General features: G+C 39.9%; 1 protein-coding gene across 1 annotated transcript in view; it reads right to left on the bottom strand.

The window, feature by feature from the left end:
* Positions 1 to 21018, bottom strand: part of vav3 (vav guanine nucleotide exchange factor 3) — an 82410-nt gene extending 61392 nt beyond the window's left edge. The window contains 3 exon segments of the mRNA XM_029457603.1: positions 6750 to 6866; positions 20575 to 20700; positions 20702 to 21018. Of these exon segments, the coding sequence (XP_029313463.1) occupies positions 6750 to 6866; positions 20575 to 20700; positions 20702 to 20782 (324 nt within the window). The 5' untranslated portion in view covers positions 20783 to 21018.
* Between the last annotated feature and the right edge of the window lie 5458 nt (positions 21019 to 26476).

The following is a 26476-nucleotide window of genomic DNA, read 5'->3' as shown; positions in this document are numbered from 1 at the left end:
AGGCCTTTGGTTTCCAGATGAAATACCCCTACAACTGTGGCAACCTAGTTAATGGTTGCCACAGCTTAGACAAACAGTGTGCTCACACAGGGATCAAACAGATGTCCGCAATCATCACAGAAGTTTGTCTCACCCAGAAACAATCAAAGAGACAATACATCTCAGCTGCAGCTGGCAAGCATGGAGGGCGCAGAGCTCTCTGGTTGAGCAATCTTCTGCCAGCAAGGGTTGGGTGCGTGTGTGTTTATGCACATGTGTGCGTGCATTCACCCTTGAGGAAAGCCAGTTGATATGAAAAGTATGATTCCAGTGGAAGCTGATGTCATGCTGTCAAGTCACTGGGAGTGCATGGATTATACACAGAGTTTTCAGCACAAGAGCTTTAGCGCACGTTTCATCAAATTGCTTTGGACACAACAATAACGCCAACTGTGTTGTGAGAGTAAGTGAAGCATGAACATTGGAAGTCGAGGTAAATGCACTATGAATTTAGAGCAAACATTTCTACAGTACTCATATATTGAAGATTTCTCTACAGTTCTAACTGAACTTTGATTCTAAGCTTTGACTTCTTTTTAAACTCAGTTTCTTCTCCCAATCCACAAAAAAATGTATGTACAGTACAGACTCTCAAAACACCAAGAGGTATGAATGTGAGAGTCTGTCAGCCCTACAAAATCTGAACTCTCCACATCCTGAATTTCCCTCGGGATAAAGAAAGTATCTATCTATCTATCTACATACTGTGACTTGCTCGGTCAAGCTACACATGTTTGCAGATGACACCTCTGTATTACTGATCAAAAACAATTACTTCTACCAGAAATAATCCAGACTGCCAACTACACAGACCTTCGTCAGGGTAACTGTAACTGACAACTTTAATTGTTGGAAAGCAGACATTATTAATGTTAGTGCTTAACAAACAAACCTGCTCTGCAGAGCTGCAAAGGTTTTGACCGATATGGGTTGCTACAGCAACAGCATTTAAATATGATGGGAAAGTAAGGCTGTGCAGTACAAGCCAGCCTAATGAATAACGGTGGGTTCACAGCTCCTTAAGGCTGACTGTTTAATTGCAGGTTTAACCGACTTGACTCCTACGCAGCTGTAAAGTAAAAACCTCCAACACAACACTAGAAAGACTTCTCTGGTAATCCACTTGAGGATTAAACAGGTATGGGAGGAAGCTCCAAAGCCCAGTATGTGATTTTAATAAAAGAACAATATCAACCCAATATATTGATCATCCACTACACTGATTGAGTCCTAATGGCAGCTGTTACAACATGTCTTCAAAGCAATTGTGGACCACTGTTACTGCAGCTTAGCCATGCAGTACAAAGATACACCCATTAGCACGTAGCAGACATCTGATATCTGACCACATAGATCTGCTGGCGAGAGCACAGCTGAAGGACAAAGGAAAGAGACAGGAGAGGGGGAGAGATGATTGGGTGGGGGCTGGTCAGGAGATGCATCAGCCTTTAGTGGGTTTCTGTGGTTAAATTTATCACAGTCAACTGAGGAGGAAGACACTAATCAATAAACCCTCTCTGTCTGTCTCCTTCTTCCTTCCCATCTTTGCTCTCCTTTCCCCCGGGGTGCCATTTTCAACCCCCCGCCGAAATAATAAGTATCTTCATCCACCTAGAAATGCTAGAGAGCCAGAAGTATAATATAGTAAAACAGAAGAGCCCACCAGAGCTTGACACTGTCTTTGTGTGCAGAGGTCCATAGAGGGTAATGCGTGAGGCTTTTAAACATGTCTTGCCCCTGAGAGCGCTGCGGTGAACTTGTCTCAATAATATGACGTCATTGTGTTGTCAGCACTAACCTGAAGGACATGACTGAAAATGCAAATTGTAAACTACAGCAAAACTACTAACACACTGATTTCTTTCCAACAAGGGCCAAGAGTTTGACTTACAGAGCGCTGTATACATGGACCGAGTGTAGAGGTTTTAGTATAACAAGCCTACTTCCAAACAACTGGGAGGAACCTTCATCTGTGTCTGATTAATGAAACTGCATCACAGTATCTACAGTGAGCGCGGGGTGATTTCATTGCAGATGGACGAATAGGACGCAGCTGCAAAAACAAGAGCATGTCGCATCATTCTCTTATTGCCAGATTATTTACACATTATACTGCTAAACACAAGCAGGTGTGGCATCTCCTGGCACGTGGAAAGGAAGTTGCGGTGCAGCAAAATTTGCATAGTCTAAAGAATGGAACGCCGCAGATGATCTGAGGTTACTTTAGTATGTAGGAATCAGCCCACATAAAGCCCAGTGTTCATCAATCATCCAGATGTGCTTTGTGTCTCCACGGCCTGATTTTAAGTAGGGTCTGTAATCATATACTACTCTGATAAAAAAAGTAATTCCAATATTAATATTTATATATAATGCATATAGTCGTTTAATGAATAAATACCAGGTTAAGTGGTGAGAGCATACATCAGTTTTAAAATCCGGAAAGAAATATGATGCCGTAGTGAACGAGGGCCCACATGGCTGATTTACTTGCATTCTTTACTTATATTATGCATAATTATCTTAATTTGTTTTATTGTATTAGTTACTTTCTGCATGTATTAGATAATATACTGTTCCACACTGTTTGAGATAAGAATGTGTGGGATGATGAAAGAGATTCAGATGAGCCACAAGTCCTGTGGTCAGTGAGGACATCTTACAAATGAATGAGAAACACAGCAGCAAAGATGATGAGCCGCTGATAATGGTTTCAGTTTTGTTCCTAAACTGAAGTATGTTGCATTATTTAATCGGTCATCCCATGACTCTAATGTATTCCAAGTACTGAGCAGCTGTCCATCATGTGACTGAGTATGGAAAGCTCCTGTCAGCAATTTGATTCTATTTTTGAAAGAAACTGATACGAGATGACAGGAATTAGCAATAAAATAGAAGTGAGACTGTTGTGATTCACTCTCAGGGCTGATGACGGCAGCATGTATTTTCAATCATGGCACAACAAAAGGATACATGACGTTTTAACACGAGATCAGAGGGTACTTGGGTTACGTCAGCAGAGCTATATGCTCTACTCACTGCATGTAGCCATTGTGTCTGGTACCGTAAAATTGGTAACGCTTACGGTGAAATCCACAGTTTTATGTTTCGTCTCCTTCATCAAATAGTCACAAAATGCCTCCACAGATAAAAAAAATGTTAAATGAAACAGCAACACGATATTGTAGCCCTCAAAATCTTCTCCAAATACTTCATACTATCACCTCTCTCTCTCTCTCTCTGCCAGGTGTGTATCAGTGTGTGTGTGCATGCCCTGTGCAGCCACGTTTCTGTTCTCCCTGCAGAGCCCAACAACCCTCCATGTGTCTACAAGGCAGATGTGCAAACCAGATGTTCCTGCACTGAGGGGAAAGGGCTACAGACAGACCTGCTGTATGTGTCAGTGTTTCCTACTATTGCAGTGTTGTGAGGCCATAACTTTAATCCAAGAACACCAATAAGTCCAAACCTGTTCGTCAGATGAATCTGTGTTATCACAATTTCAAAATTCTCCTTTTGAGTCTGGTCATGTTTTCAAAGACCTGAACCTCATCAGGGACTCGTCCTTTACTGCTGGATTCCTTCCCAGCTTTTAAGGTGGAGGAGTCGAGAAGAATTTCCAGGCTGTATGGTTAAGGTTCTCTCATGTGGGTACAGTTCAAAACATATCTGCTATTACAGCAGGCAGGAAAATACCTTAAGCTTGCACAGCACAACTGCTGAAGTCCAGAGAAAGATATCCAGCATTTGTTTCCACACACAGACTCATATAAACGATCAAGAGTACCACACAAACTTTAAACTAAACGGGTATGCTTGATGTTTTATTCAGTAGCAGTCCGGTTGCTATTTTTAATACAAACAAACAAATAAAATAGCTGGAACTGCAGGTGAGTGGCAGCTTCCCTCATTCCCCCCTCTCTTCACTCCATTAGCCTCTGCAGAGCCAGCCAAGCGAGGATTGCGGGCCCTGCTTGCTGTCTAATTTCAGAGTTGTTAAATTCACTCTGGGTAATGTGGGATTCACTCAAGAGAGTCATCAAAGTGTTGTGCCTGAGCAAACTGAAATCACTAAAGGGAAATGAGGAAGAAGTCGGACATCACAAAGGGGGAAAATGAGTCTGCTTGAAAAGAATTTATAGATTCATCTCAAACTGGTCAGGGCGACTCAACCTCACTGTGTTATGAAGTATCGTATTACTTTACTTTACATTAATCCAATTAGTGTCAAGTTATGAAAAGAGCTACCAGTACCAGTACCATTAGGTGCCAGTAATCAATCCCAAAGTAGTTTTTTAATGGAACACACAACTAACCGATTTCCTAGACAGAACTCTAACTAACGCTAACCATAGAAAATGTAAAATATTAAAGCAATAGTTCATCATTTGGGAAATGAGTCTACAATTTGCTTTCTTGCTAAAAGTTAAATGATACCACTCACCTGTTAAATAGTTGGATACAGCCAGCAGACTGTTAGTTTAGCTTAGCATACTGGAAACAGCTAGCCTGTGACTAAACAATCTGCCTACCTCTAAAGCTTAATAATAATGTATTTAGTTTGTTTGATCTGTACAAAGCCTTTCCAGTCAAATACAGTCTCGCAGAAAACTCACATGTAAGACCACTAATAGTTGTTTTCACACAAAGCTAAGGTAACCGGCTGCTAGCTTTAGCTTCATATTTAGTTTAACCTACAGAGTGAGTGGAGTCAATCTTCTCAGTTCCTCAGATTGTTTAGTGTCTTTGTGACTAACTATGTTTTTATATATGAGATTTTACACTGGAAGCTTTAGCCTATAAGCCCGGGGCGGAAAAATGAAATACAAAAGCGCATGAATACAAATCTACAAATTCACTTTTTGGTTTCTTCATATCCTACAGTAATTCAATGAGGCACTGTTGGTTCTTTTCTCGATTTTCTCTGAAAATATTTTCCTATAAGAAACTTGCCAGCGGGCCAAGTGCGTTTTAATTAAAGATGACTTAATGAATAGATGACTTAATTCTCTCAGCTTGTACTTAATTATGCTCGGCACGCCATCAAAGATGAGCGCTCCAGTAGAGATATAAAGGTACTGTTGACCATATCTAAAGCCTTTTTAATTGTCGCTTGACTAATCTTACAAATATTTTTTCAGAAAATCTGCTGTGCTGTGTGGGTTTTTTTTCGTATACATATTACATCATTAAGAATTCATATTAAGGACTGTATTAACATATCATTTGTAAGTCAAAGCCTTCATAAAGTGAGTATTTTTCACTGGATATTAGCCAATTAGTTGGTTTTTTTACATTTTCAAGTCAAGCTCTACTGGGAACACAGATGATTAAGGGCTAGGTGGTTGGGTGACGCATATTTAACAAAAGTTATTTCTGTCTCTCCATTTCTGTGACAATTTCACACGCCTTCATTTCTCAAGCTGTAATCTTTCATAGAAGTTTCTCTGGTAGAGTGAAAAGGGACGTTCAATTCAAGTTAAGAGGTGTTTTTCCATTCATCATATACTGTCAGGCCTAATTCAATTCAATTTACTTAAGTGAAGGTCAGTTATTTTTTTCCTAATTTGGAATGTGGTTTCGTGTTAATGGTTTTTCGTTTTCTCATAATTATCACATAACAAATGCTGATAAATGGAAACCAAAATAAGTGTACTCTTCCACTTTTATTAGAAGTCAGCTATCACAGTCTGTTTCACTTCTGATATGAGGGATATGATGACATACATTTGTATCATTGTGGGGCTGATTAAATGCATACCCTATTTTTAGCATCCCAGGATGCTTTAAAGGCAACTTCTTCACAGATTTTATGACATGAAGATGACAACTAGTCAATCAATATGTCTCTGTCTCTTCCTGTGTTTCTCCCACTGACACACATGCACACATTTTAAGATTGGATACATGACCCTGTCGTCTCATAAACGCCTAACATCATGTGCACCAGGGTCCGGCAGCATCCTCTGATTTCTAAGTTAACCTCCTGGGGACTCCCAGAGGGCAGCAGCAGGGCTGTCAAAGAGCTGCAGACAGTTTCACAGCGCTACAAGCTGAGTCCTATCAAAGTAATGAACCTGAGGCCAGACTTTTAACCCCTTGTAAAGTCTGCACACTGAGGCGTATTCACTCTAATGAGAGGAAGTGATTAAACTGCTGGGTCATATTGCTGACATCAGCTTCAGCTTTGAGTTAAGGAGTGTGAGGAAAGCTGCAATGTGGGATCAGACTGTGTTGATTAGCACCAGCAATGCCAGGAAGAACATCTACTAATGATACTGTAGACATGAGCCAGAAGCCGATGAAATTGAAAGTGCTGTTACAGTGTGAGGATACGCTTAACAAATAGTAAATGGACTGCTTTTATATAGCGCTTTTCCAATCTTTACGACACAAGTATTTCAGCATTCACCCACATTCATACAGAGTCAGAGGCTACAAGGTGCGTTGGCATCACTCTACTTCCTGAGCCCACAAAGATGATCCAAAAACAGCTGATGCATGCACCAAGACCTTCATTAAACATGTACAAATCCAAGTCAAAGATAAAGAAAGTCTTTCACTTATAAATAATTTTAACCAAGTTTCCTCACTTCTGCACATTTATAATAATTCAGTTCCGTCTTTGGGGACAGCTGGCACAGTGAGTGCGGATGCAGGCTGATGCAAGCCTCCACCTCACTCTGTGTCATTGAGCAACGCAGCCTTACCTTTCCAAAGTCCCTGACGTCGAACAGGTCAAAGGCCTCGAACAGCTCGCCTTTCTTCATGCCGAATACATCGCTGCACGCTGCCAGGAAAGTCCTGATGTTCTTCAGGCACAGGAACTGTGTGGGGAAGACAGAAAGTGTTCGTCTGTGAGCGAGTCACTCACAAATGTACATGCAGAATGACAAGCACAAATGACACAATGCGTTTTTTATATTTCATTTTCATTTTAAAAAGAGCTACGTGTGTATTTTTCTTAATACCACTGAATGGTAATGAAATTTATTGCAGCTTTTCTGTTCTGCCTGCAACAGTAGCTTTCCCTCTGGCTGTGTATTCTCACTGGAGGACCACAGCTCTGAAATATAGATGGGTCAGTGTTTATAGGCACCATGAGAGCATCTTGTTTCATTAATTTGATATATTTTCTGTTGAAATAGGACAGTGGAGGGGTGCGTAATTAAAGCAGAGATAGAGAGTCGGGAGAGAAAGGCAGAGATTTTATTTTCAACTGTGTTCTTTTATGATTTCTCACATCTCTGCCACAAATATTCAGTTTGTTCACAACGTTCCAATTAGCATTGAATTCAGACAAAAAGCTCAACAAAATAAGCTATTATATGCTAAATGATATTGTGCTGCACTTACAGTCAATATGTGATGTATTATTCTGAAGGCTTAACTCTCTCACCGCCCAGTTCTAAGCATGTTGCTGTTAGCATGAGACACAAAAATACCAAGACAACTCCAAAGCACTCTCTTTTAAACAATTAAAATGCTTTTATTGTAATGGAATAGTTATGTTAGACCTGAAAACAAACTCCGACACGTTTCGGCAGCAGTTTCTTTGTGATTTTTGTGTTTCCTTATCCAAAGATCACCTCTACAAACTCCAGGAAGCGCTCGTGCTCACACATTTTTTCATCTCAAATATATATTTGGCATTTCCGTAATGCAATTTCTTGTTAATTATCGGCCAACGTATACACAGATGTCTGTAATAAGCTAAGAAAGTATATTACTTCTGACACTAAAGAGGCTTTTTTCCCCAGGAAAGACAAAACTGCAAATGTGAAAGCTTTCATAATGCATTTAGTTTTGTCTGTTGGGGTGAAATATGTGTCTAAATTCCTCCTGAAGTTATGACACTTCAGTTTGAGTCATAGACTCATTTCCATAGAGGGTAAGAAGGTGGTTGCAGAAACCAGGAAACTCTCCCTCAGCTGATTTTGTATATACTGTGAGCTTAATTGCAGCTAAGGGTCAACCTTGACCCGAGAAAATTGAATGAAACAATCAATAAGTAACTCCTAATAAACAAGGTCATTCAGTGTTTTCTGCCTCGTCTGCAAACTAAATCTTCTGCTAATGATGTTAATGGAGCTTCATCCAGAAACGATTTATCCAAATTATGCAGCAGTTAGCACTGAATGCTGCCTAACAACACCAATGAAACTGAGAAAAGTGGCGGAGGGGAGGCACAGAATGAAGTAAGGTCTCTTTATGAAGAGTGGCAGGCAGTGAGTAAAGGGGAAGGTGTCAACATAAGGTGGTTATCCAACGGGCAGTATCTGTGACGCCCATCAGCCTTCCTGTAGTTGATACAGGATAGAACAAAGACTGGTGAAAGAGATGCTCGGGGAGCGGTGGGATATTTTGCCACATCACAGTGCTGGGATTAGCTTTAAATATGTAAATGTGTACTGCTTTAATATTACTCTGAAACATGTCTAAGTTCTACATTGTTGAGCATTGTTGTACATTTTCAATGTTTGCGGGAGTAGAACTTGCTATGTTTTCTATTTACTCTATTTTTTTTATGGAAAGGGTGTAATGAAAGCTTCATGCAAAGTGATGCTTGCAAAATTGAACTGGTATGGAGTAACAGCGGTGTCAATATTGAAGGGTGCAAAGACAACAGCACATCACAGCCAACACAAAAGGCATGCAGTGCAAGACCAACTGTGTGGTTGTGGCTTTTTGCATTTGAGCAGTGATGCGTAAGTGCAGCACCAGTACGAGGGCTCGGAATCTGAAATGAACGACTGAAAACACTGGATTGCTGTACAAAGGGGGACTCCAACAGCGCAAGACAAAGTTGAGTTGGAGCATCAAATACGTAGATAAAATGGCATCTAGGCAGGTAAATGTGAATGCCTACCAGCATTGCTGTAAGATATTATGTGAATCATAAACAAATTATTTAAGTTGGGAGTCCGAGGAATGCAAAGGTTCATAAGGCAACATTCCTCTGTTTTGAGGATTTGTTTGTCATTTTGTCCACAACTTAAAGTTGACATTTAGTTACTGCATCCATAGCACTCACTGTGTAACCTCGTTTAAAATTCTCCACAGATATGTTTCCATATTACAATGCTTCTTCATCGTCATCTCCTTCTTCTTTTTCTTCTTCTTGGGTAACTGGTTTACAGGAAATAGATTTCATTAGCCCTTTCCTGTTTCTTAAAAAAAAAAAGAGTACAAGCCTGTGCCATACTGTTAATATGAGGAGTCCATGCTCAAAGGCCTGACTGTAATCGTGTTTGACAACCTTAACAACGCTTAATAATTCAGTTAGTATCGTCTTGAAAGACAAACGGCTCTGGAGAAGAAGCAGCCGGACTTATTCTTTTATTCCAAACACACCTTCGCCCCAATTCAGATTTGTCTGCAAAGCGCATATCCATGCATCAAATGTGAAATGCCTTTCCACTCGGATTGAATTAAGCTTAACAGATTTCTTCACAATAGTGAGAAAAGCCCTCAACCAGTGAGCTCCAGATAAGAGGCAGCATGGAGCAGCTAGCGAGCAGTGAGTGAATAATATTGAATGTTTACACTTGTACACATCACTTTCTTTTATCAGACATGTACATCTTGTCTGCTTGGAGTCTCTGGAGAGTCCCAAAGAACCTCAGCATATTATCTGAGGGAAGCAGCTTCACAGAGTGCATATGAAAGACAGTATCTTTGCTACACTGAGCCGAAGACAGTAGAGGGCGAATTGTATTAACAAGAGTGTAGCAGCATGAGGCAACCAGTAACTGTTCCACTGGCAGCTTTTCTTCTGCATTAGCGACTCTCTCTGGGGCTCAGGAAGTCAATGGTCTCATGTGTATGAGCATGTGTGTGTCCGTGCGTTTGCACATCTGTTTCTGTTTCGGTATGTAGCCTATGTACAAGGCAACAATGTATGTTTAAGTATTTTTGTGATTACATTCATGGGTTATTTAAGAATGAATTGTGCCTGTTATTTCATAGCTTTACAAGGATTATTTCACCATTTTGTAAAACACACTTATTCACTTTGTAAGAGTTAGACGAGAGGATCAACACTCTCATGTCTGTACACTGAGTATGAAGCTACATCAAGTTAGCTTAGCTTAGCTCAAAGACTGGAAGCAGCAAGCCTGGCTCTATCTGAACGTGAAACAATCCGTCTGCTCCTCTAATTTCACTAATTAAAGCAAGTTAAACAAGATATAACATGTTCATTTGTTATATCTCGAGCCAGGCCAGTTGTTTTCCAGAGTTTCTGATTGTTATGCTAAGCTAAGCTAACTGGCTGTAGCTTCACGTTAGTGTACAAACAGCAGAGTGCCATACATCTTTCCATCCACATCTAACTATCTATCCCGGTACCACAGGCAACCCATATACAAAGGCTGAGTCCTTGCCACAGCGGCCTGTGGTTCGAGTCCGACCCGTGGCCATTTGCTGTATGTCGTTCCCCTTCTCTCTCTCTCTCTCTCTCTCTCTCTCTCTCTCTCTCTACACTTCTATCATTAGAGGCATAAAAAGCAAGGAAAAGCATTTGATGCGATACAGAAAATGTCATATACAGCATGTTGGCTGGATATAAACAAAAAATTGCAGTACAGCAATGCCAAATATATGTTTTATTATTATATATAGTTTGTCTCCTAGCACTAACATGCCACACACACACACCTTATATCTTGCTCACAATTCTAAACAATAAATGAAGGTGTTCCTTATTAAAGATACTTCTTTATGTTATGTGTTCATGAAAAAATTAATATCAACCTATATCTTCTTGTCAGATTTTACTTTCAAATATCAGTATCAGAAAAGAAATAGTATTGATTGGGCTCTAATTATAACCCTGGTATTTATAAATGTACCAAGTGAAACTGTACCAGATCCAAGGCAAATGCAACCAACCGTGTCAGTATACCTATTTCTGCATTTTAATGAAACCTGCAAATAACCTCATTGTGTAGAATAAGGAATTAAGGATAGATTACGCTGCAACATCTCAGCAGGAAGCTCCAAACACACGTCGACTCGGTTAGGATGGAAATGAACAGCGTACACACACAAGCAGTATATGCAGGGTTTAAAATCCCACCAACGCTTTTCATTTTGAAGACCAACCATCTGGAATATAAGGCAAGAAATATTCCTGTAAAACAAACCATCTCGCTGCTGTGCTTTTGATATAAGCCAGGTCGTGCTCTGTATCCAGAATATGTATCCAGTTTCTGCTTATGTATTCCTTGACACAAGTCAAAAGCTCCATAGCAACAAGCTGGAGCCTTTTTATGGCCCCCGTGCGTATTGTGGAGCTTAATGAAATCCTGCTCTTGTTCTCTCATAGATCTAAGTAATGAAACACAGACAGAGATAGGTCATCTTACTGCTTAAACCTTGTTGAGCGTCAATTAGTGGCAATCAAATGGATGATGGGAATCAAGGCCTGAGTATAGAATCTAATTTGGTAGTTTAAATCTCATTTCTGTTTGTGTCTCATATGTTTGCTGACAGCAGTGTGGGAAAAGTAAAGAGGACCATTATCAAGAGGAAACCATGCTTAAGGGGAAAACAGTGAATAAGACACATTGATATATTGTTTTTAAACCCCTGCTGGATTATGTTTCTGAGATTTTGGAGTGAATGAAATAATGTGCATTGGTCTATAAAGCTCTTTTATCAAGACTCTGTAAGTCATAACCAGTGGGTGATATATCACAAACCAAGCCATCAGGTCACATACATGTCATGTTGGAGCTTTTGTCAGCTGTGTAACCAGGAAATGGGAGGTGGAATGTAGGCGAAGGTCTGCCTGCGCTGACGAAAGTGCTGCCGCTCTCTCAGACTGAGGTCGGGGTCATCGCAGCAGACAGCCATCAGCTTACTTATCTTAATGAAATATTATCAACATTGCAGCGGTCAGCAGCTTTTCATTCCGGTAATAAAGTGTGGTAAAGGATTTCATAGTTCCTCCTCGCTGGTTTGAGGTGTGCTGAACTGTGAAACGAGCCGCTTGTTTGGTTGGAATGAAAAACCTACAGACTTGGTTTACTACGACACATGACACCGAGCATGCAGATGGTCTTTCCACTCACTTTTTTTCCACTCACTTCCGTGACTCTGAATATCCCTTGCTAGTTAGTGACAGCCTGTTTATCACCCCTTTATCTGCTCACATTTCCGGTAAGCGACTATTGTGTTTTTTCAGGAGTTCGGCTCATTGGTCACCTCCCTCTTTAGGTGAGCAGAGGATCGGCGAGTCATCTGTGTTTCCAGGAGATAACTGCCGTGCTCCTGCTAATCCTTCCATTCAGTATGTTAAGTAACTGCTGGCGACAATTCTTGTTCTTTAGAACTGTAAACTGTAGTAATTGTTCTTTAGTGAGAAAGAAAATGAAAACATGTGGCTTTTTGAAGGCTAAATGTTAAAGCTGCACTAATAAACATTTATTTTAACAATGGACCACATTCGTAGTGACGGACCCACACATAATTACATCCCTTCAGCTCAACAGCTCATAGTTTCGGTTTTACAGCCCACAGCTTAATTATTTTGGTTTGTTTTGGTTCCAAAAAGGAACTGCCGGACATTTTTCAAAAGGTTATTTTGGTACATTTGTTTTTACGAGCCACATGGCTATATCATCTTATAAAGGCCAATCAATTCAATCACATCAAACACAGTTTTAAAAAGATTACTGTAAAATACAAAAGCAATAGCGACATTTTAAACCTCTAACTCTTCATCATCGGTATCATTGATACTTTGTTGAAATATAGCAAAACACACAATCCAGGTCGTTAACATATTTTAATCATTTCCATGCAATTACCAATAATACCCGTGTTTCTTTATGTTCTCAAAGTCATATGACAAACATTAACATAAACAAAGGTCCCACAAATGGTGTGAGCAGCTACAGTAGCATTTACAATGAAGAATCACAGAAAGAATTGAAGATGACCGAAAACCTCCCGATGATCCAACATGTAGGTTCTATCAAAAAAGCTTTGATTTATCTCGTCCACATTACATGAATCGCTTTTCTCTCTGAAGAGGATACACAAAGGTAGTTAGTTCCCCATGCCTCTGATTCTTTCATGTAATGACTAAAAGCAATAAGGGAAAAACCCAACTTCCTCCACCCCCCCCCCCCCTCCACACACACACACATCCGTCAACCTCTGTACCACCCCCACAACACCAATGAGAGTCTCAGAGGCCATTTTCCATTAAATCCTGTTTTTAACCCCAATGACCCCACATATACACAAAGCTTACTCCATCCCCCCCAACTAGATAAGGTATTTGAATTAGTGTTACTACGTGAGATATGGACACTCTTGGCTACAGAAACTCAGGTCAAGTAGTTTTAGCTCAGCTGTGTGTGATTTACTCAAAAAGAGGTTTAATAAGAGTAATGGTGGTGGAGATTGGAGGGGGGGGGGGGGTAAATGTAGCGCAACGCACTAAATAAAATGCACACACTGAATTGACAAACACTGAAGCGTGAATGGTGAGCAGACAGCATCCCTGCTCCTCTTCCTTTGACTCGCCCTGATTTACACATCTTGGAAGATTGTGTTAAAAAAGTGTGAAAATTCTCTGCAGCGCCACTTTGTGTGTGTGTGTGTGTGTGTGTGTGTGTGTGTGTGTGTGTGTGTGTGTGTGTGTGTGTGTGTGTGTGTGTGTGTGTGTGTCCACTCAGGTGTGGTGTTTAACCGCTATGTCTGATACAGTATCAGCGATGATATTTTTGGATTTAAACTCAAACGTCGAAGTTGATAAACTGCAAGTATTTCCATTTTTTTTGCCAAAAGGTATTCAATGTTTCCACATATTTTTATTTCGGGAAAGTTAGAGCCTCCAGGGAAACTGTGTGTCATGAAATGGTATAAACAACAATGGATAGACTTGTACATGGTCTTATCCATTTCCACTGTCTGCTCTGTGATACATGTATGGAGCCACTACTATTTCTATTGAAGGGATTATTACTCTTCCACTCTCTCCAATACACAAATAAGGACATTCCTGTTTCCAATAGACAACAGTCGTCCATCACTTCAACCCTGAGTTGCTCAAGGCAGAACTACATCCAGTGACTGTCTCTACTGAAGAAAACATGGGATCAATCATGTGCAGCAGGCGTTCTCCACATATTGGGTCATATGTTATGCACACAAAAGGTTAAATGTACAGGTCCCTTGATGGGTGTTTGGGCAGTATAGGGTCTTATATCATCTCTCTATAGGGCTTGATACAGTACTCTCCACTTCGCTTGGCTCCAGGTTTCCACTACAGTGAACCTGACAGTAAAAGGTTGGAGACACACTGCTGCTGGCTATGACCGTGGTTATGGGTTGGTATCATCTGGATCTACAATTCCTTTACTTTCATAATTATACAATATGCAGAGAGGCCTCCTCTGATGTGTGTAAGCCCCTGACTACACTTCAAATGTCACTTATGATGATGATTGTTTGCCCGTAAACACAACAGACAGTATTGACTTTTCTCAGAGCTTTCAGAGCACTCAACAGTGATTAACTGAACCGTCCACGGCAGAATTGAGTAACATGATAGACATTGATTGGAGGTACATTCCCCACCACTGAATATCTCCTAATAAAATCAGCATGTACGTTATCTATTCTTTAATATGCACTAGACCGTAGCCTTTATCGGTTGGCTGTGGTGCCGGGCTTGTTACCTTGGTGACGGAATGAAAGGTCAGTCGACTCCGTGTACGTGCCCAAGAGAGGTGCAACATGATTTTGTCTTTTGAAATATCCGCGTGCACGTCACTGTACATAAAGCAGTACATGAACATGCATGTCATCGCGATGACACGGCGGAACAAACCAGTGCGACTGCATTACGCTGCACTGGAATTCTAAATGGGAAGCTGCGGTGACTTGGCCCGATGCGGCGTGAATAGCTGCAGTAATGTGGTGTTTACACACTGACGGGAGCAATGCTTTCTTCAAAATGAATCAACGAGGGCAGCCAAGCCACTGTAACTCAGGGGAAGTCATCAAGGGACTCACAAGCTGTGTCCGAATGCCCGCATACTGCATACTAATAGCATGCAATCTGTAGTATGTGCCATATCAGTATGCAAATAAGTAGGTTAGAGGTATGAGTATGCATGCAATCTAGATGAGAATGTTAAGTATGAAGTACAGACACTGAAATCTGACCCATAATTCTTCTTGTGCCTTCTTGTTCCCATGGAAACAACCCAGAAGGGGACGTTTTGTACAGAAGATGACTGACAACAAAGGAAGCGGAACAGCAGTACGTTTTATTAATTAATTTTAGGATTTAATTTGATTTATTTTTATAAAAAATGTATAATAAATGATTTGTGAGACTATAGCTAACTCTGAAAGTTCTTCTCTTAAAGACACAACCACTTGCATTTGAAAGTCAGTGCTACAGTTATAAAGCTTAACTGTAGAATGCACTGAAATTTTGTTTCGTTATTAATTAGCAAAGGTTTGTATTAACGATGTTCTGCCATCTGAAACAGAATTACACCTGCAACACCAAGGGAGTGCAATGAGCGATCTGGTTATTGGACTAAAAGTTGGGGGCTGCAACTACTACTGTAATATACATTTCGAAAAGTATGTTTATAAAAAAAACATGCAGTGCATCCTATCTAAGAGTGTGATATGGATTACAGAGGAAGAATAGTGTGTGATGAGTGTCGTTCACACACTCTCGCATACAGAAATACATTAAGTATTGATACCGTGTTTTAACGCTTCACATGGTTTCACTTCACTCATCTAGGACCTTATTCTGCATAATTACCATGACCATGATGTATAGCCTTATATCCCTCTCTAATTACACCTTAATACCTCATCTGAACCTTACTATACCCATATATTTTACACAGTGAAATGCTTTATGTGTTAAGATTTGGGACATGTTATTCTTTATTTTTACACAGAATCACAATCTGTTATGTTTCCTGAGCCTATATGACTTGCAAAGGTCTTATTCTGCACTAACAAAAGGAAAATCTGTGTCTTTCTCATTCTCCCACGCTATCTCTCTCTCTCTCTCTCTAACTTTTGTCTTTGCGAGTGAAGAGCGAGCCTCGGAGCCTTTGAAGCCTTCTGTATGGAGTTTTCATTTTTTTGACATCATAGAATTTTGGTCTGGGTTCGACAAAAAGTACATATGCACCTTGTATAATGTATAATAGTATTACTACTATTATGTGCACATGTAAAACTCGTATTACTGTAAGTTCTCCAAGAGTCAAAATCAGATCAGTTTGGCAAGTGAAGCAACACATCTGCTGCATACCTGTCAAAATAAAAGCATAAAAATAATCAAGTGTGCTATTTATTGAGCCGTCTCCTTTTGTCCTTAAATCCATCATATGCATCAGCATAGTTATATTTATATGCTAACCTATGCCTGCTAGGTATATGTATAAAAAAACATTACTGTATTCTGCATCACATTAAAATAAGCAAAACATTCATTCATAATTGTGTTGATTAAGTTTTCATGGCATCTCTATGTATATCTGTGTAAAATCTATGAAGCCTTTTCTCTCTTGTCTTGTACATCAATGCACTGAAACACTTGCTGACGCTCGATGCTCATTAAAATTAGACCTGACTCTTACTCATACTTGTCTTTCTCTCACTTTCACTTTCCAAAAGTGAAGTGAAATCTTTGAAATCGTATCGAAGTATTTAGGGGTTGTTTTTTTTTTGCCATGTAAAGAGAGCGGCGGCTTTTCTCTTCATTATGTCTGACATCTCGCTGCTTTGGTCTGAGCTTGATGGAGGGCATGTTTAGTTTCACTTCCTTCCTCTATTCCATTTCCTGATTTCCTGTGCATGTTGAGGCTCACGGCTGCTCTGTGTGAGAGACTTTCAGCTGCCAGAAAACAAGGCAGCAGATTTCAATGTCAATGAAATGTTACAAGAGGATGAATGAATGGTGAATGATTAAGCAGTTGTTTGTGTCTTTGAACTGAATGTAGCTCCTTCTCTGCTTTATTCTGCTAGCCTGCTAGCTAGTTTGTTTGTAGCACACTCCACACACACACAAGGGGGTTAATGTCCTTGCTACCAGTATTTGGATCATATTTGCAGTCTGTCAGTAAAAAGATTCAGTAGAACATCGTCCCAAATGTTTCAAGAAACAGAGGGATGGAAAGACAGCATTCAGCATGTTTGACCACATGGTCGTTGCGTCACAATAAGCAATCCATAGTTCCTCTTAACGCTAAACCGCTGATTTTCAATGAGCGAGACAAAAAACAACTACTGATTATGTGGCGATGATGGTGTTTTCTAGGGTAGGAAAGCATTAATGCAGCAGTTGCTGTGGTCGCACTGCGTCTAGACTATGTAATTGGTTCATTACAGCCCTGTTAAAGTAGATCAAAGAGGGTGAACATTTTGCTTTACACTGACCTTAAGCCCTTAACTGGAACTTTGAGTTGTTCATTTTAAACATTATAGAAAACATTTTCATGCAGAGTACACATACACAACCCATGCATCATTCTTCAACTTCCACTACAAGACCATTTAATCACTAAATAGACTGATCCTAGTGTATGTCATCATTGTACTTCCTACATAGAGTTGTCTGGCTCTCTGTTGTACATGAGCACATTTCTAAACAGAAATACTCACTATATATGCCATACAAATCTCCCAAACAAAATTAATGTTGCAGAATGAGAGGCAGCCCGTCCTGATGCCAACATCACACATGTGAACCCTCTAGAGCTTCTGATGCATTGTGCCTTAATTACGCAGCTAACCCCAGCACAGTGGGATAGCCCTTCAGGGCCCTTTATGTCCTCTGAGATGCGTCTATGGAGGCCAGGCAGACTCTTTGTAGCTCTGTCCCTTCACTGCCTTTGTCTTTCCATCGCATGGGTCCCCTGGGTGAGTCCACAGTGGCATCTCATGTGTTATTATTGGCCAATGATAAAGTAGCTGCCACGGCCCTCATGAATTATGCAGGTTAAAAGGGAAGCAACTCCGCCCTCAGTTATGTAAATTTAACTTTGAGGAAACAGAGGGAGGAAAGTTGCTGGGGGGGTTGACGCCCATTTTTAGGTGAACAGTGCTCAGAGAAGGGAATTGGTATCCAGCATCACATGGTGTGAATGTGTGTGAAAGGGGAAGCAACGAGTCATGATCTACTGCCATACATAAGTCGTAAAGTCCCTGAACTAATATTTAATATTCAAATCCATCATTCGCAAAGTTTATAAATGTACACTTTTCCAATATTGATCTCAACAGTAACATCTGGTAGGTTTTTCCCAATACAAAAATCCTATGTTCTTTTTGTACAAAACTAGTCCCACTATTCAGTTGGCAGATGACCTCTGGGAAATGCAGTTCAAAACATTGTAGTAAAAAACCCTTGGTAAGTAGTGCTCCCAAACACGTGAAGTTGCATGCGCTTTGTAAATGTATGGGGCTGTGCCTACTACTGATGCTAATTTACCCCTGAATGTAACTTCATCACTGCCTTGTGTGAGTAAGCCATCCAGCCATGCATAAAACAAACTATGCCTATAAATAACCCAGTCTGGGCCAGGCATTGAGCGTAAGTTTGGTTCACAACCTCTCTACGCATGGCAGCGCCGTATGTTATTATATCATGACTGACAGCAAACGCTGACCTATTGATGTCCTTCAATCAGTAATCGTATTGGTGCTCGCAAAACTTCTAACCGTAAATGGACCAATCAGCTTCTCCTCTTACAGTCCCAATCTAGTTTTCTCAGAAATCGCCGAGTAAACAGATCCTTTGACAGTTGATTTCCATTTCCATTGATGACATTAAAATCCTCTATGCTTTTTTTAAATTGACCACTTGACCTGTGTGCTCAAGTTGAATGGATATCCAATTAGATTGTGAAAGAACAGTAGCTGCATATCATATTAACCATCTAAACATAACATTGAGTTTATGAGCTTTTTCAAGGATACAAGCCTAATCCCCCTCTCCCCATCTGTTGTGCAGTACATCCATTATTGTACTAATATTCAAACCTTTATTACCATTTCTGCATCAGATGAGAGCATTGGGGCATCCATTACATAGTAATACTCTACATCTGTGTGTGTGTGTGTTACTGGTACAGTTTATTTGTGCAGATCTGCAGGCTCAGTAGGTGAGTGTCTACCTCACTGTGTGTTGACATCGAGCCAGACACCCAGATTCACTGTTATGAAGGCGAATATTAATCTGGCCTTGGCTCCGGCTGTCCTGTTTCTGAAGCAGATGGTATCTGACTAACAGGAGCCACGTTGCCACAGCTCACTCTATCTATCTACCTATCTATCTATTTATCTGTCTATCTTATCTATCTATATATATATAGATATATATATATATATATATATATATATATATATATATATATAGATATATATATATATATATAGATATATATATATATATATATATATATATATATATATATATATATATATATATATATGGGATTTCTAGCAGAAGTAGACTGATCTTTTGTTGTTGTACAGTAGTAGTTACTTTAACTAGTTATTTTAGTTGTACTACTAAATATGAATAAAAAAGCAAACAACCAATCAGGAGATAGTATTTGCCTGTGTTTTATTGCCAGGAAAGCCAAACAAATAGCTTATTTGCATGAATTCTTAATAATGGTAATAAAAAATAAAAAAGTATTGTCATGAAAGTATTTATTGATCATTTATTGTTGTAAATCCTATTAGATAAATCCACTTCTCTGATTGGGATAGCCCACAACAAAGCCTCATCACCACTTAACCTCTCTCCCCTGTGTATCTACATCACCTATAGAGGGCAGATTGAGCAGCTCTGAGCACATAACGGTTCAGTGTTGACCAACATTGTCAATGACAACATTTACTATAAGTAACTTAAACTACAAAGTGAAGTAAAAGAATCAAACAGTCATGTTTTTGTCATTTTCGTTCACAGTAAGACTTATAGCCTATATAGCCTATCACTAAAGTGGCCCCAATAACTGCCCCAAATTCCGTTTAGTTCTTTGGCAATTTAGTGTTTCCTTTGCTCACTGTTAAATGTACTCACGTCAAAAAGCAACAATTAACAGCACTTCACAGAGCCACGGATTACATTTATTATTCGGCATATATTGCACACGGTATCATGGACTAAAGTAAATATAAGTATAACTAATATTATCTGTTGACTTCTTATGTCCTACGGTTTTCAGCGACCAAAATATGCAGCGCTAGCGAGCGGCGTAACCAAGATTTTTAAAGTTGAAATCTTCTTGAAACCAAGTGCTAATTTGTAGATTTTATAATGCCGAATTTGAAATATAGCTATTTACATCTATAATAAGGTCCATTCATGTTGTAGCAGGTATGTTTTTTTTGGCGAGAAGCAAGGAACCTTTAAACCAGCATCATTATTATGATGTCTGGTTGCGCTCTCTCTAACGGGGCTTAGTTGTACTTTGGGGACAGAGCGAGTAACAGATATTAGGTTTGTCTGCAGCCGTTTCTTACCTGTGACATTTGCGGTCGGAGGTTGATTTCCTTCAGGTTGATGGACTGGGGTCTCAGGTTGTTGAGCAGATGGCACAGGAGGACTCCATCCCGGAGGGTTTGGGCCAAGTCAAATACCTGAGCACACTTCCCATGTAACCCGGTGGTTAGCTGGAAGCACCTTGCAGTTTATTAACCACAGCGCGCATTGCCTCCAATACTCCATCATTATTCTGACTTCAGCCGGACGAGCTTTAAGATAATTTGTTCTTTTTAGCAAGTGAAACTGCTGACGGCTCGGTAGTGCGTCTTAAATCGTATCCATGCTATATCCACCAACTGTAAAACCCGGTGAAAACGGAACTGGACCACAGCAGAGAGCTGGTGGAAGATGCGTCCGGTGTACTGAGGCTGTGGATGGAGCGCACCCTGCACTCTTCCTCTCTCGCTCTCTCACTCACTTACACACACGCTCTCTCGATGTCTCCCAACGTCTCTCTTCCCTCCCCCTCATACAGTTCCTCACCTCTTCCGCTTGCCACCTCGTTGTGTACTATATGAAATTACAGTAAAAATATATAGGCTACAACCACACTAAATACTAAGTACAGAACACACCATAGACTGTTGTGAAAAAAACATACATTTCTTAAAGTATATGAATCAATTTGCAAATACATTTTGCACAGCCAATATTATCATACTCCATATCCAAGTTCCTCTCTTTATGCAAATATTCCAGCTACACAGGGAGTATAATGATTAAACAAACCAAATAAACCATTAACCAATTGGAACTGTTCATTTGGCATTTAGTTTCAATTAGTTTGTATAGTTTTATAACAGTCTGTGTATTGAATTAAGTAAAAGGCGATGTATAAGTACACTTTTATTCTGTGATATCTTCTTTAATCAATATCGTATTATATGATCAATTTCAACTACAGCTTCAATGCATTACAGGTAATGTGAGATCTATTATACTGTGTGTATTTGCTTTGTATTTTCATATATTAATGAATGACTGCTTGTCTTGTTCAGTGATGCTTACTTACTTACTCTGAACCTTGATTTACATGAACGGAATCTTTAGGTTTGGTAGGAAAGTTTGTGGCAAAAAGCAGATGTGTGTTTTTACTGAAAAAATGTTGGATTAGGAGTAGGATGTAATGGTGCTGCCGCTGGTGTGTTTAAATGTTCAATGTGTAATTCCGAGCCACCTGCTCCAAAGAAATAGGGGGCAGTATTTCACCTCTAAACTACGTCCATACAATCTCTAATGTTTATATTTAGTTCTAGCAGTTTGGCTTATTTATTATATTGTAATTCATTATATTTTGTATATTGTGTATTGCATTCTATAGCTATATATTTCTCTCTCTTCCAGTGTTGATATATTTACTGTGTATATTGTTTAACTCCTGTATTATGTCAGTCAGTCAGTCAGTGGTAAAAAAAAATATCAAAATTCGAGGAGAGCAGCCCACCGCGGGAGGAGAGAGGTCGGCAGAGCCGGCACTCGGGAGCCACCTCCGTCAGAAGGCGCACAAGTCATTGGCCGAAGAGACTTGAGCTCAGCCAGAACAAACCCCAGGGGCCGGAGTTACAGTGGCCTGCTGGTCCTGTGTAGCGACAGCAACAGAGAATCTGCAGTTCCTCGATGCTGTGGCTTTCACTTTGAATGTCATTCAATAAACAAACTATGAAACAGACTCCGAACATTGGCTGCAATTTTTACAAGAGAGTTAGGCCCAATACATCCACAGTCAGGCAGCTATTCTTCTTCTCCCTCAATAATGAGGGCAGACTGGCGCTACAGTGTCTCACTATCGCCTCTAGAGGAGCAAGTGGTATTACAGACTGGACGGAGCGCAGCTAGTCAGCTAGACTTCACTAGATATATGTGCAACACAACACATAGACGTCTTTGACATAACGTCAACACTGTGACCTCTTCACATTCTGTTAATAATGTTCGTTCATTGTTTTAATATTTTAAATTTAAATTCTGGAAGATCTTACACATTGAACCTTTAAAAGCATAACATCTGTAATTCTGCTCATGTCAAAGACTTTGAATAAGAGCCCTGTTTTCTGATGTGTTTCTTCATTTAGTGTGCATTTGGGGTTGAGGTATTCAAACTCAGTGAAATGGAACTTTGAGAGCATTGCGCTTCCTTATTTTGACACCAAAAAGGGTGTTGGACAACACACGGAGGAGGGAAAGTTGTTTTTAATTGCATTGGATTTTTCCAGCAAGCCTACACAGTAACCCCTTTGCTTCTTATTCCTCCCCCAGCTGTCAGCCTATACAGCAAAGTGTCTCCTCCAAAGTAATATTATCACTTTCTGCAATGAAACACCAATTAGGTCTCTTTCCTCTGTCTGATAAAGCCTCTGCCATTGTTTCGTTTTGGGGAAAGTAAACAGAGCTACTTCTGTTTTACTTCTCACATTTATAGATGTCACATTCACATGTTTTTCAACACAAAGGTCTAATGAAGAGACAATACATCGCCATGCTTTTTATTGTAATATTAATACAGATGTTTGCTTTAGTGGTTTGACAAGATGAGGAGGAACGCCCAGAGAAAAAGGTAAATATGTGTTAAAACATACTTTTTCTACAAAGTGTTAACATTTCTAACATAACCATTTTGAAAATGCATGCTTGCTGCTTATCATCACACTAAGAGTATGATTGTCGTGACTGAGCCAATATATGGTCTAAATGAAGCTGGCTTTATCTCGTTTTGCTTCTGTGTGAATAAATGAGGAAACTCTCCTCAGATTCTGCTGCGCGCTGACTGCTCTGGTTAGACTTATGAGAATCAAATTAAATGCTTTAAATTGCTTAATAATGTATGGAGCCCAGGATTGGCTAAAGAGAAAATACATACATTATTTATATATATATATATATATATAGTTGCCTCAATTTAATAAAATTGTTCCCACATTTTGATGAAATAACAAGTGACTGTCATGCAGATGATATTGAGTGTTTCCATACCCGGTTTTCTATTTCTAGGATGATTTACATTTTGATGAGGTAGCAACTAATGTCACCTTGCAAGCTAATAATCAGCATAACTTACTGATAGACTACTTGAAGCAGGTACACTGCACTTCAAGGAGAAAGGCTGGTCTGTTGTGCTGCACAAATTAATAAATCGTGGCCTCGATATATAAGTATATATTTTCTTTCCTATGGCCACTCCCATGCTCTGTATGTGAATGCAAAAGAGGTTGGGTGATTACAGTGTACGCAAGCTGCATTTGCTTTGTAGAAATCTTTTGTCTGTTACTGTCAAGTTGCTCTTGAGCCCCGACTCATCCAGAGCGGCTGTAAAGTGCGAGTAAAAGACTGCAGTGAGTAGCTTCCAGGCACGAATGTGAAGCAAGAGAGTGCACCTGCAATACAAGTTTTTATTGATCCCTGTTGGGCTATTAGCACAACACAAAGCAATAGGCTACATAAAGACTGTGGAGTAAATGGGATTATATAAACATCCAAATCAGGATGTGCAAAAAGGGATTTAAGCATCAGAGAAACATCACACACATGAGACATGTAGATCATTCTAAATGTATTATACTATGCATGCATTATGTAACAAAGACAGGAATGTGGGGCTATGAGAAATCCAATATGTGAAAACACAACTCTCTATATAACACAGGGTGTGCTGGTAATCACATTAACAGCGCTGCATGAGGCTCTTACGGTATGTGCCGAAATTATGAAAGATAAGAAGAGGAGAACTCCACACCTCCAAGATTAATTTCCTTTTTCGACAGAAATGACACTCAGAGATGTTAAGATTTGCAGAGTAAGGACCCTAAAAGAAAAACAGTGCTATGCCGAAGAAGAATGTATGTCGATGAATCATCCTGAGGACATTTACATACGGAGACTGAACACAGGCCTATGCTAACAATGCTGTGGAGATTAGTCTCCAGCAACTGTAAACACTTCTGCGATGTAGGATTCCTCATCTCTTCTTCTTCTCTTCATATTTGCGCAGACGATTTGGATGAATGTCAGAAATGTCAACGCTCCAACTCTGTTTATCCACATTGTATTTAAATCAAGACTGATCAGAGTGGAGGGAGTTTGTGTCGCTGAGTTATGAGTATCCAGCTTTGTCTTCCACTGGCCTCGCACCGGATACCATGGCTGGCATAGCGTAGATGACAGGAGAGGTGGCTAGCGGCCGGATGCTGGCATACCTCTCAGCACCCTTCTCCCATTTCAGCTTCCTCTCCCAGACGAGAAGGACAACCATGCAGCAAGGCAATTATCAGCATTCCTCTGATTAATGCTGCACATGGACTGAAGCACACAAGTGTAACACAATCATTCATTTGGAAAATAGCAATAAGCACAGTTCTTTTTAAAAAGTGCATCATCAACACATCAAAAATAATAATATCAAAACAAGTTATTATTGCTTAAAATGTTCAATCAAAGCACATATTTCACCTGGAATATGTCCAGAATCAGAAGGTAATGACTAACCATGTGAGCGTCCAAGAAACAGCATGATTATGTTTGTGCACATATGGCAGATGTGATCTGACTGCCAGGGCTTTTTTCACTGTCACAGCACATAATTAAAGTGCTTCAGTAATCAAATGAGAGATAAAATGTTCATTGAGTCAATGAAGATAAAGCAAAAACAAGATGACACACAGAGGATACCAAAAGTGTATATAAACTAAATGATAAGAAGAGTCTACAGCCAGCAGCTCTGTGTCATCCCTGATAGCATGGCTAGACTTGTAGAAAACTGTCAAGTTCAAGATTAATCTTAACTATAAACTTTGTAACAAGCTTCCTAGAGTTTAACTGTTTCAGTCCCAAACACTGTGTTTCTGTCCATCTTCTAAAATAATCTTTAGTCTGGTTTTACTCCAGTCCAAAAAAATCACAAACTTCAGGGGTCAAGGGTCAACACCAAGAACGTGAATAACAACCAAACTTTGATGTGTCAGTATTTCCTCGATCACCCGGTAAGAATGTGTAAGAAGTTCTTTAGTTAGGTAGTAAGTTCATGTGCAAGCTTTACTAAAACAGTGAGAAGAATCTGGTGATCCACTGGGATTGGTTAAATGGTTAAAAGGTTGAAAGGCTAAAAGGTCACCAGCAGGTTGACATTTTGTATTTTTTTGTGAAATATCTACGGGATGCATTGCCATGACATTTTCTGATTAAACATTTCACTTATCTGGTGCAGTGGATGAAGACGACTGACTTTGGCGATCCCCGACAATCATCAAGCGCTGTTATCAGGCCAATACTTTGGTTTGTGACCAAATACCTGCAAAACTAATGACCTTCCCATCAGCCTCCGCTGTACTTTATGTGTATTGCTATTCAGCAAGTGTTAGTATGCTAGCATGCTAAATGGTGAACATGGTAAATGTGCTTAATGCTTAGCCTCTGCATGCTAGCATTGTCATTGTGAGAATGTTAGCACACTGAAGTTAGCATCGTACAAAGCTGTGTCATACAGACGTGTAGTATCGCTATAGACTCGTAGTCTTGCTATTTCCTGCATTTGCCCTAAGCTGGAGCCTGCAAAAGAGAAAGACCCCAAACATATAGTTTTAAAACACATAAAGGGGCACATAAAAGTGTTACTGTGCAGACTAAACCACAACATTGCGTCCAGGTTAACATACATGTCCTCTTTGTTGTTACTTTGCAAGTTTTGGTATCAAGTGGCATCCCCTCCACTCCCTACTATCCTGCAAGAAGATCACAGCACCCACAGCTCAGCAACCCCCACCAACACGCGGGCAGTGCCACATTGTCCGCACTCCATCAATATCTCCAGCAAATTCTGCCAGGCTTTATAGAGCTTCACCCTGCTCATTGTGTCACTTGATCTGGTGACAGTGGCTGATCTATTTGTGC

Source organism: Cottoperca gobio, chromosome 20, assembly GCF_900634415.1.
Source record: "Cottoperca gobio chromosome 20, fCotGob3.1, whole genome shotgun sequence".
NCBI classification, from domain to species: domain Eukaryota; kingdom Metazoa; phylum Chordata; class Actinopteri; order Perciformes; family Bovichtidae; genus Cottoperca; species Cottoperca gobio.
Note: the sequence above shows the minus strand (reverse complement) of the source record. Positions and strands in the feature narration are given on the sequence as shown.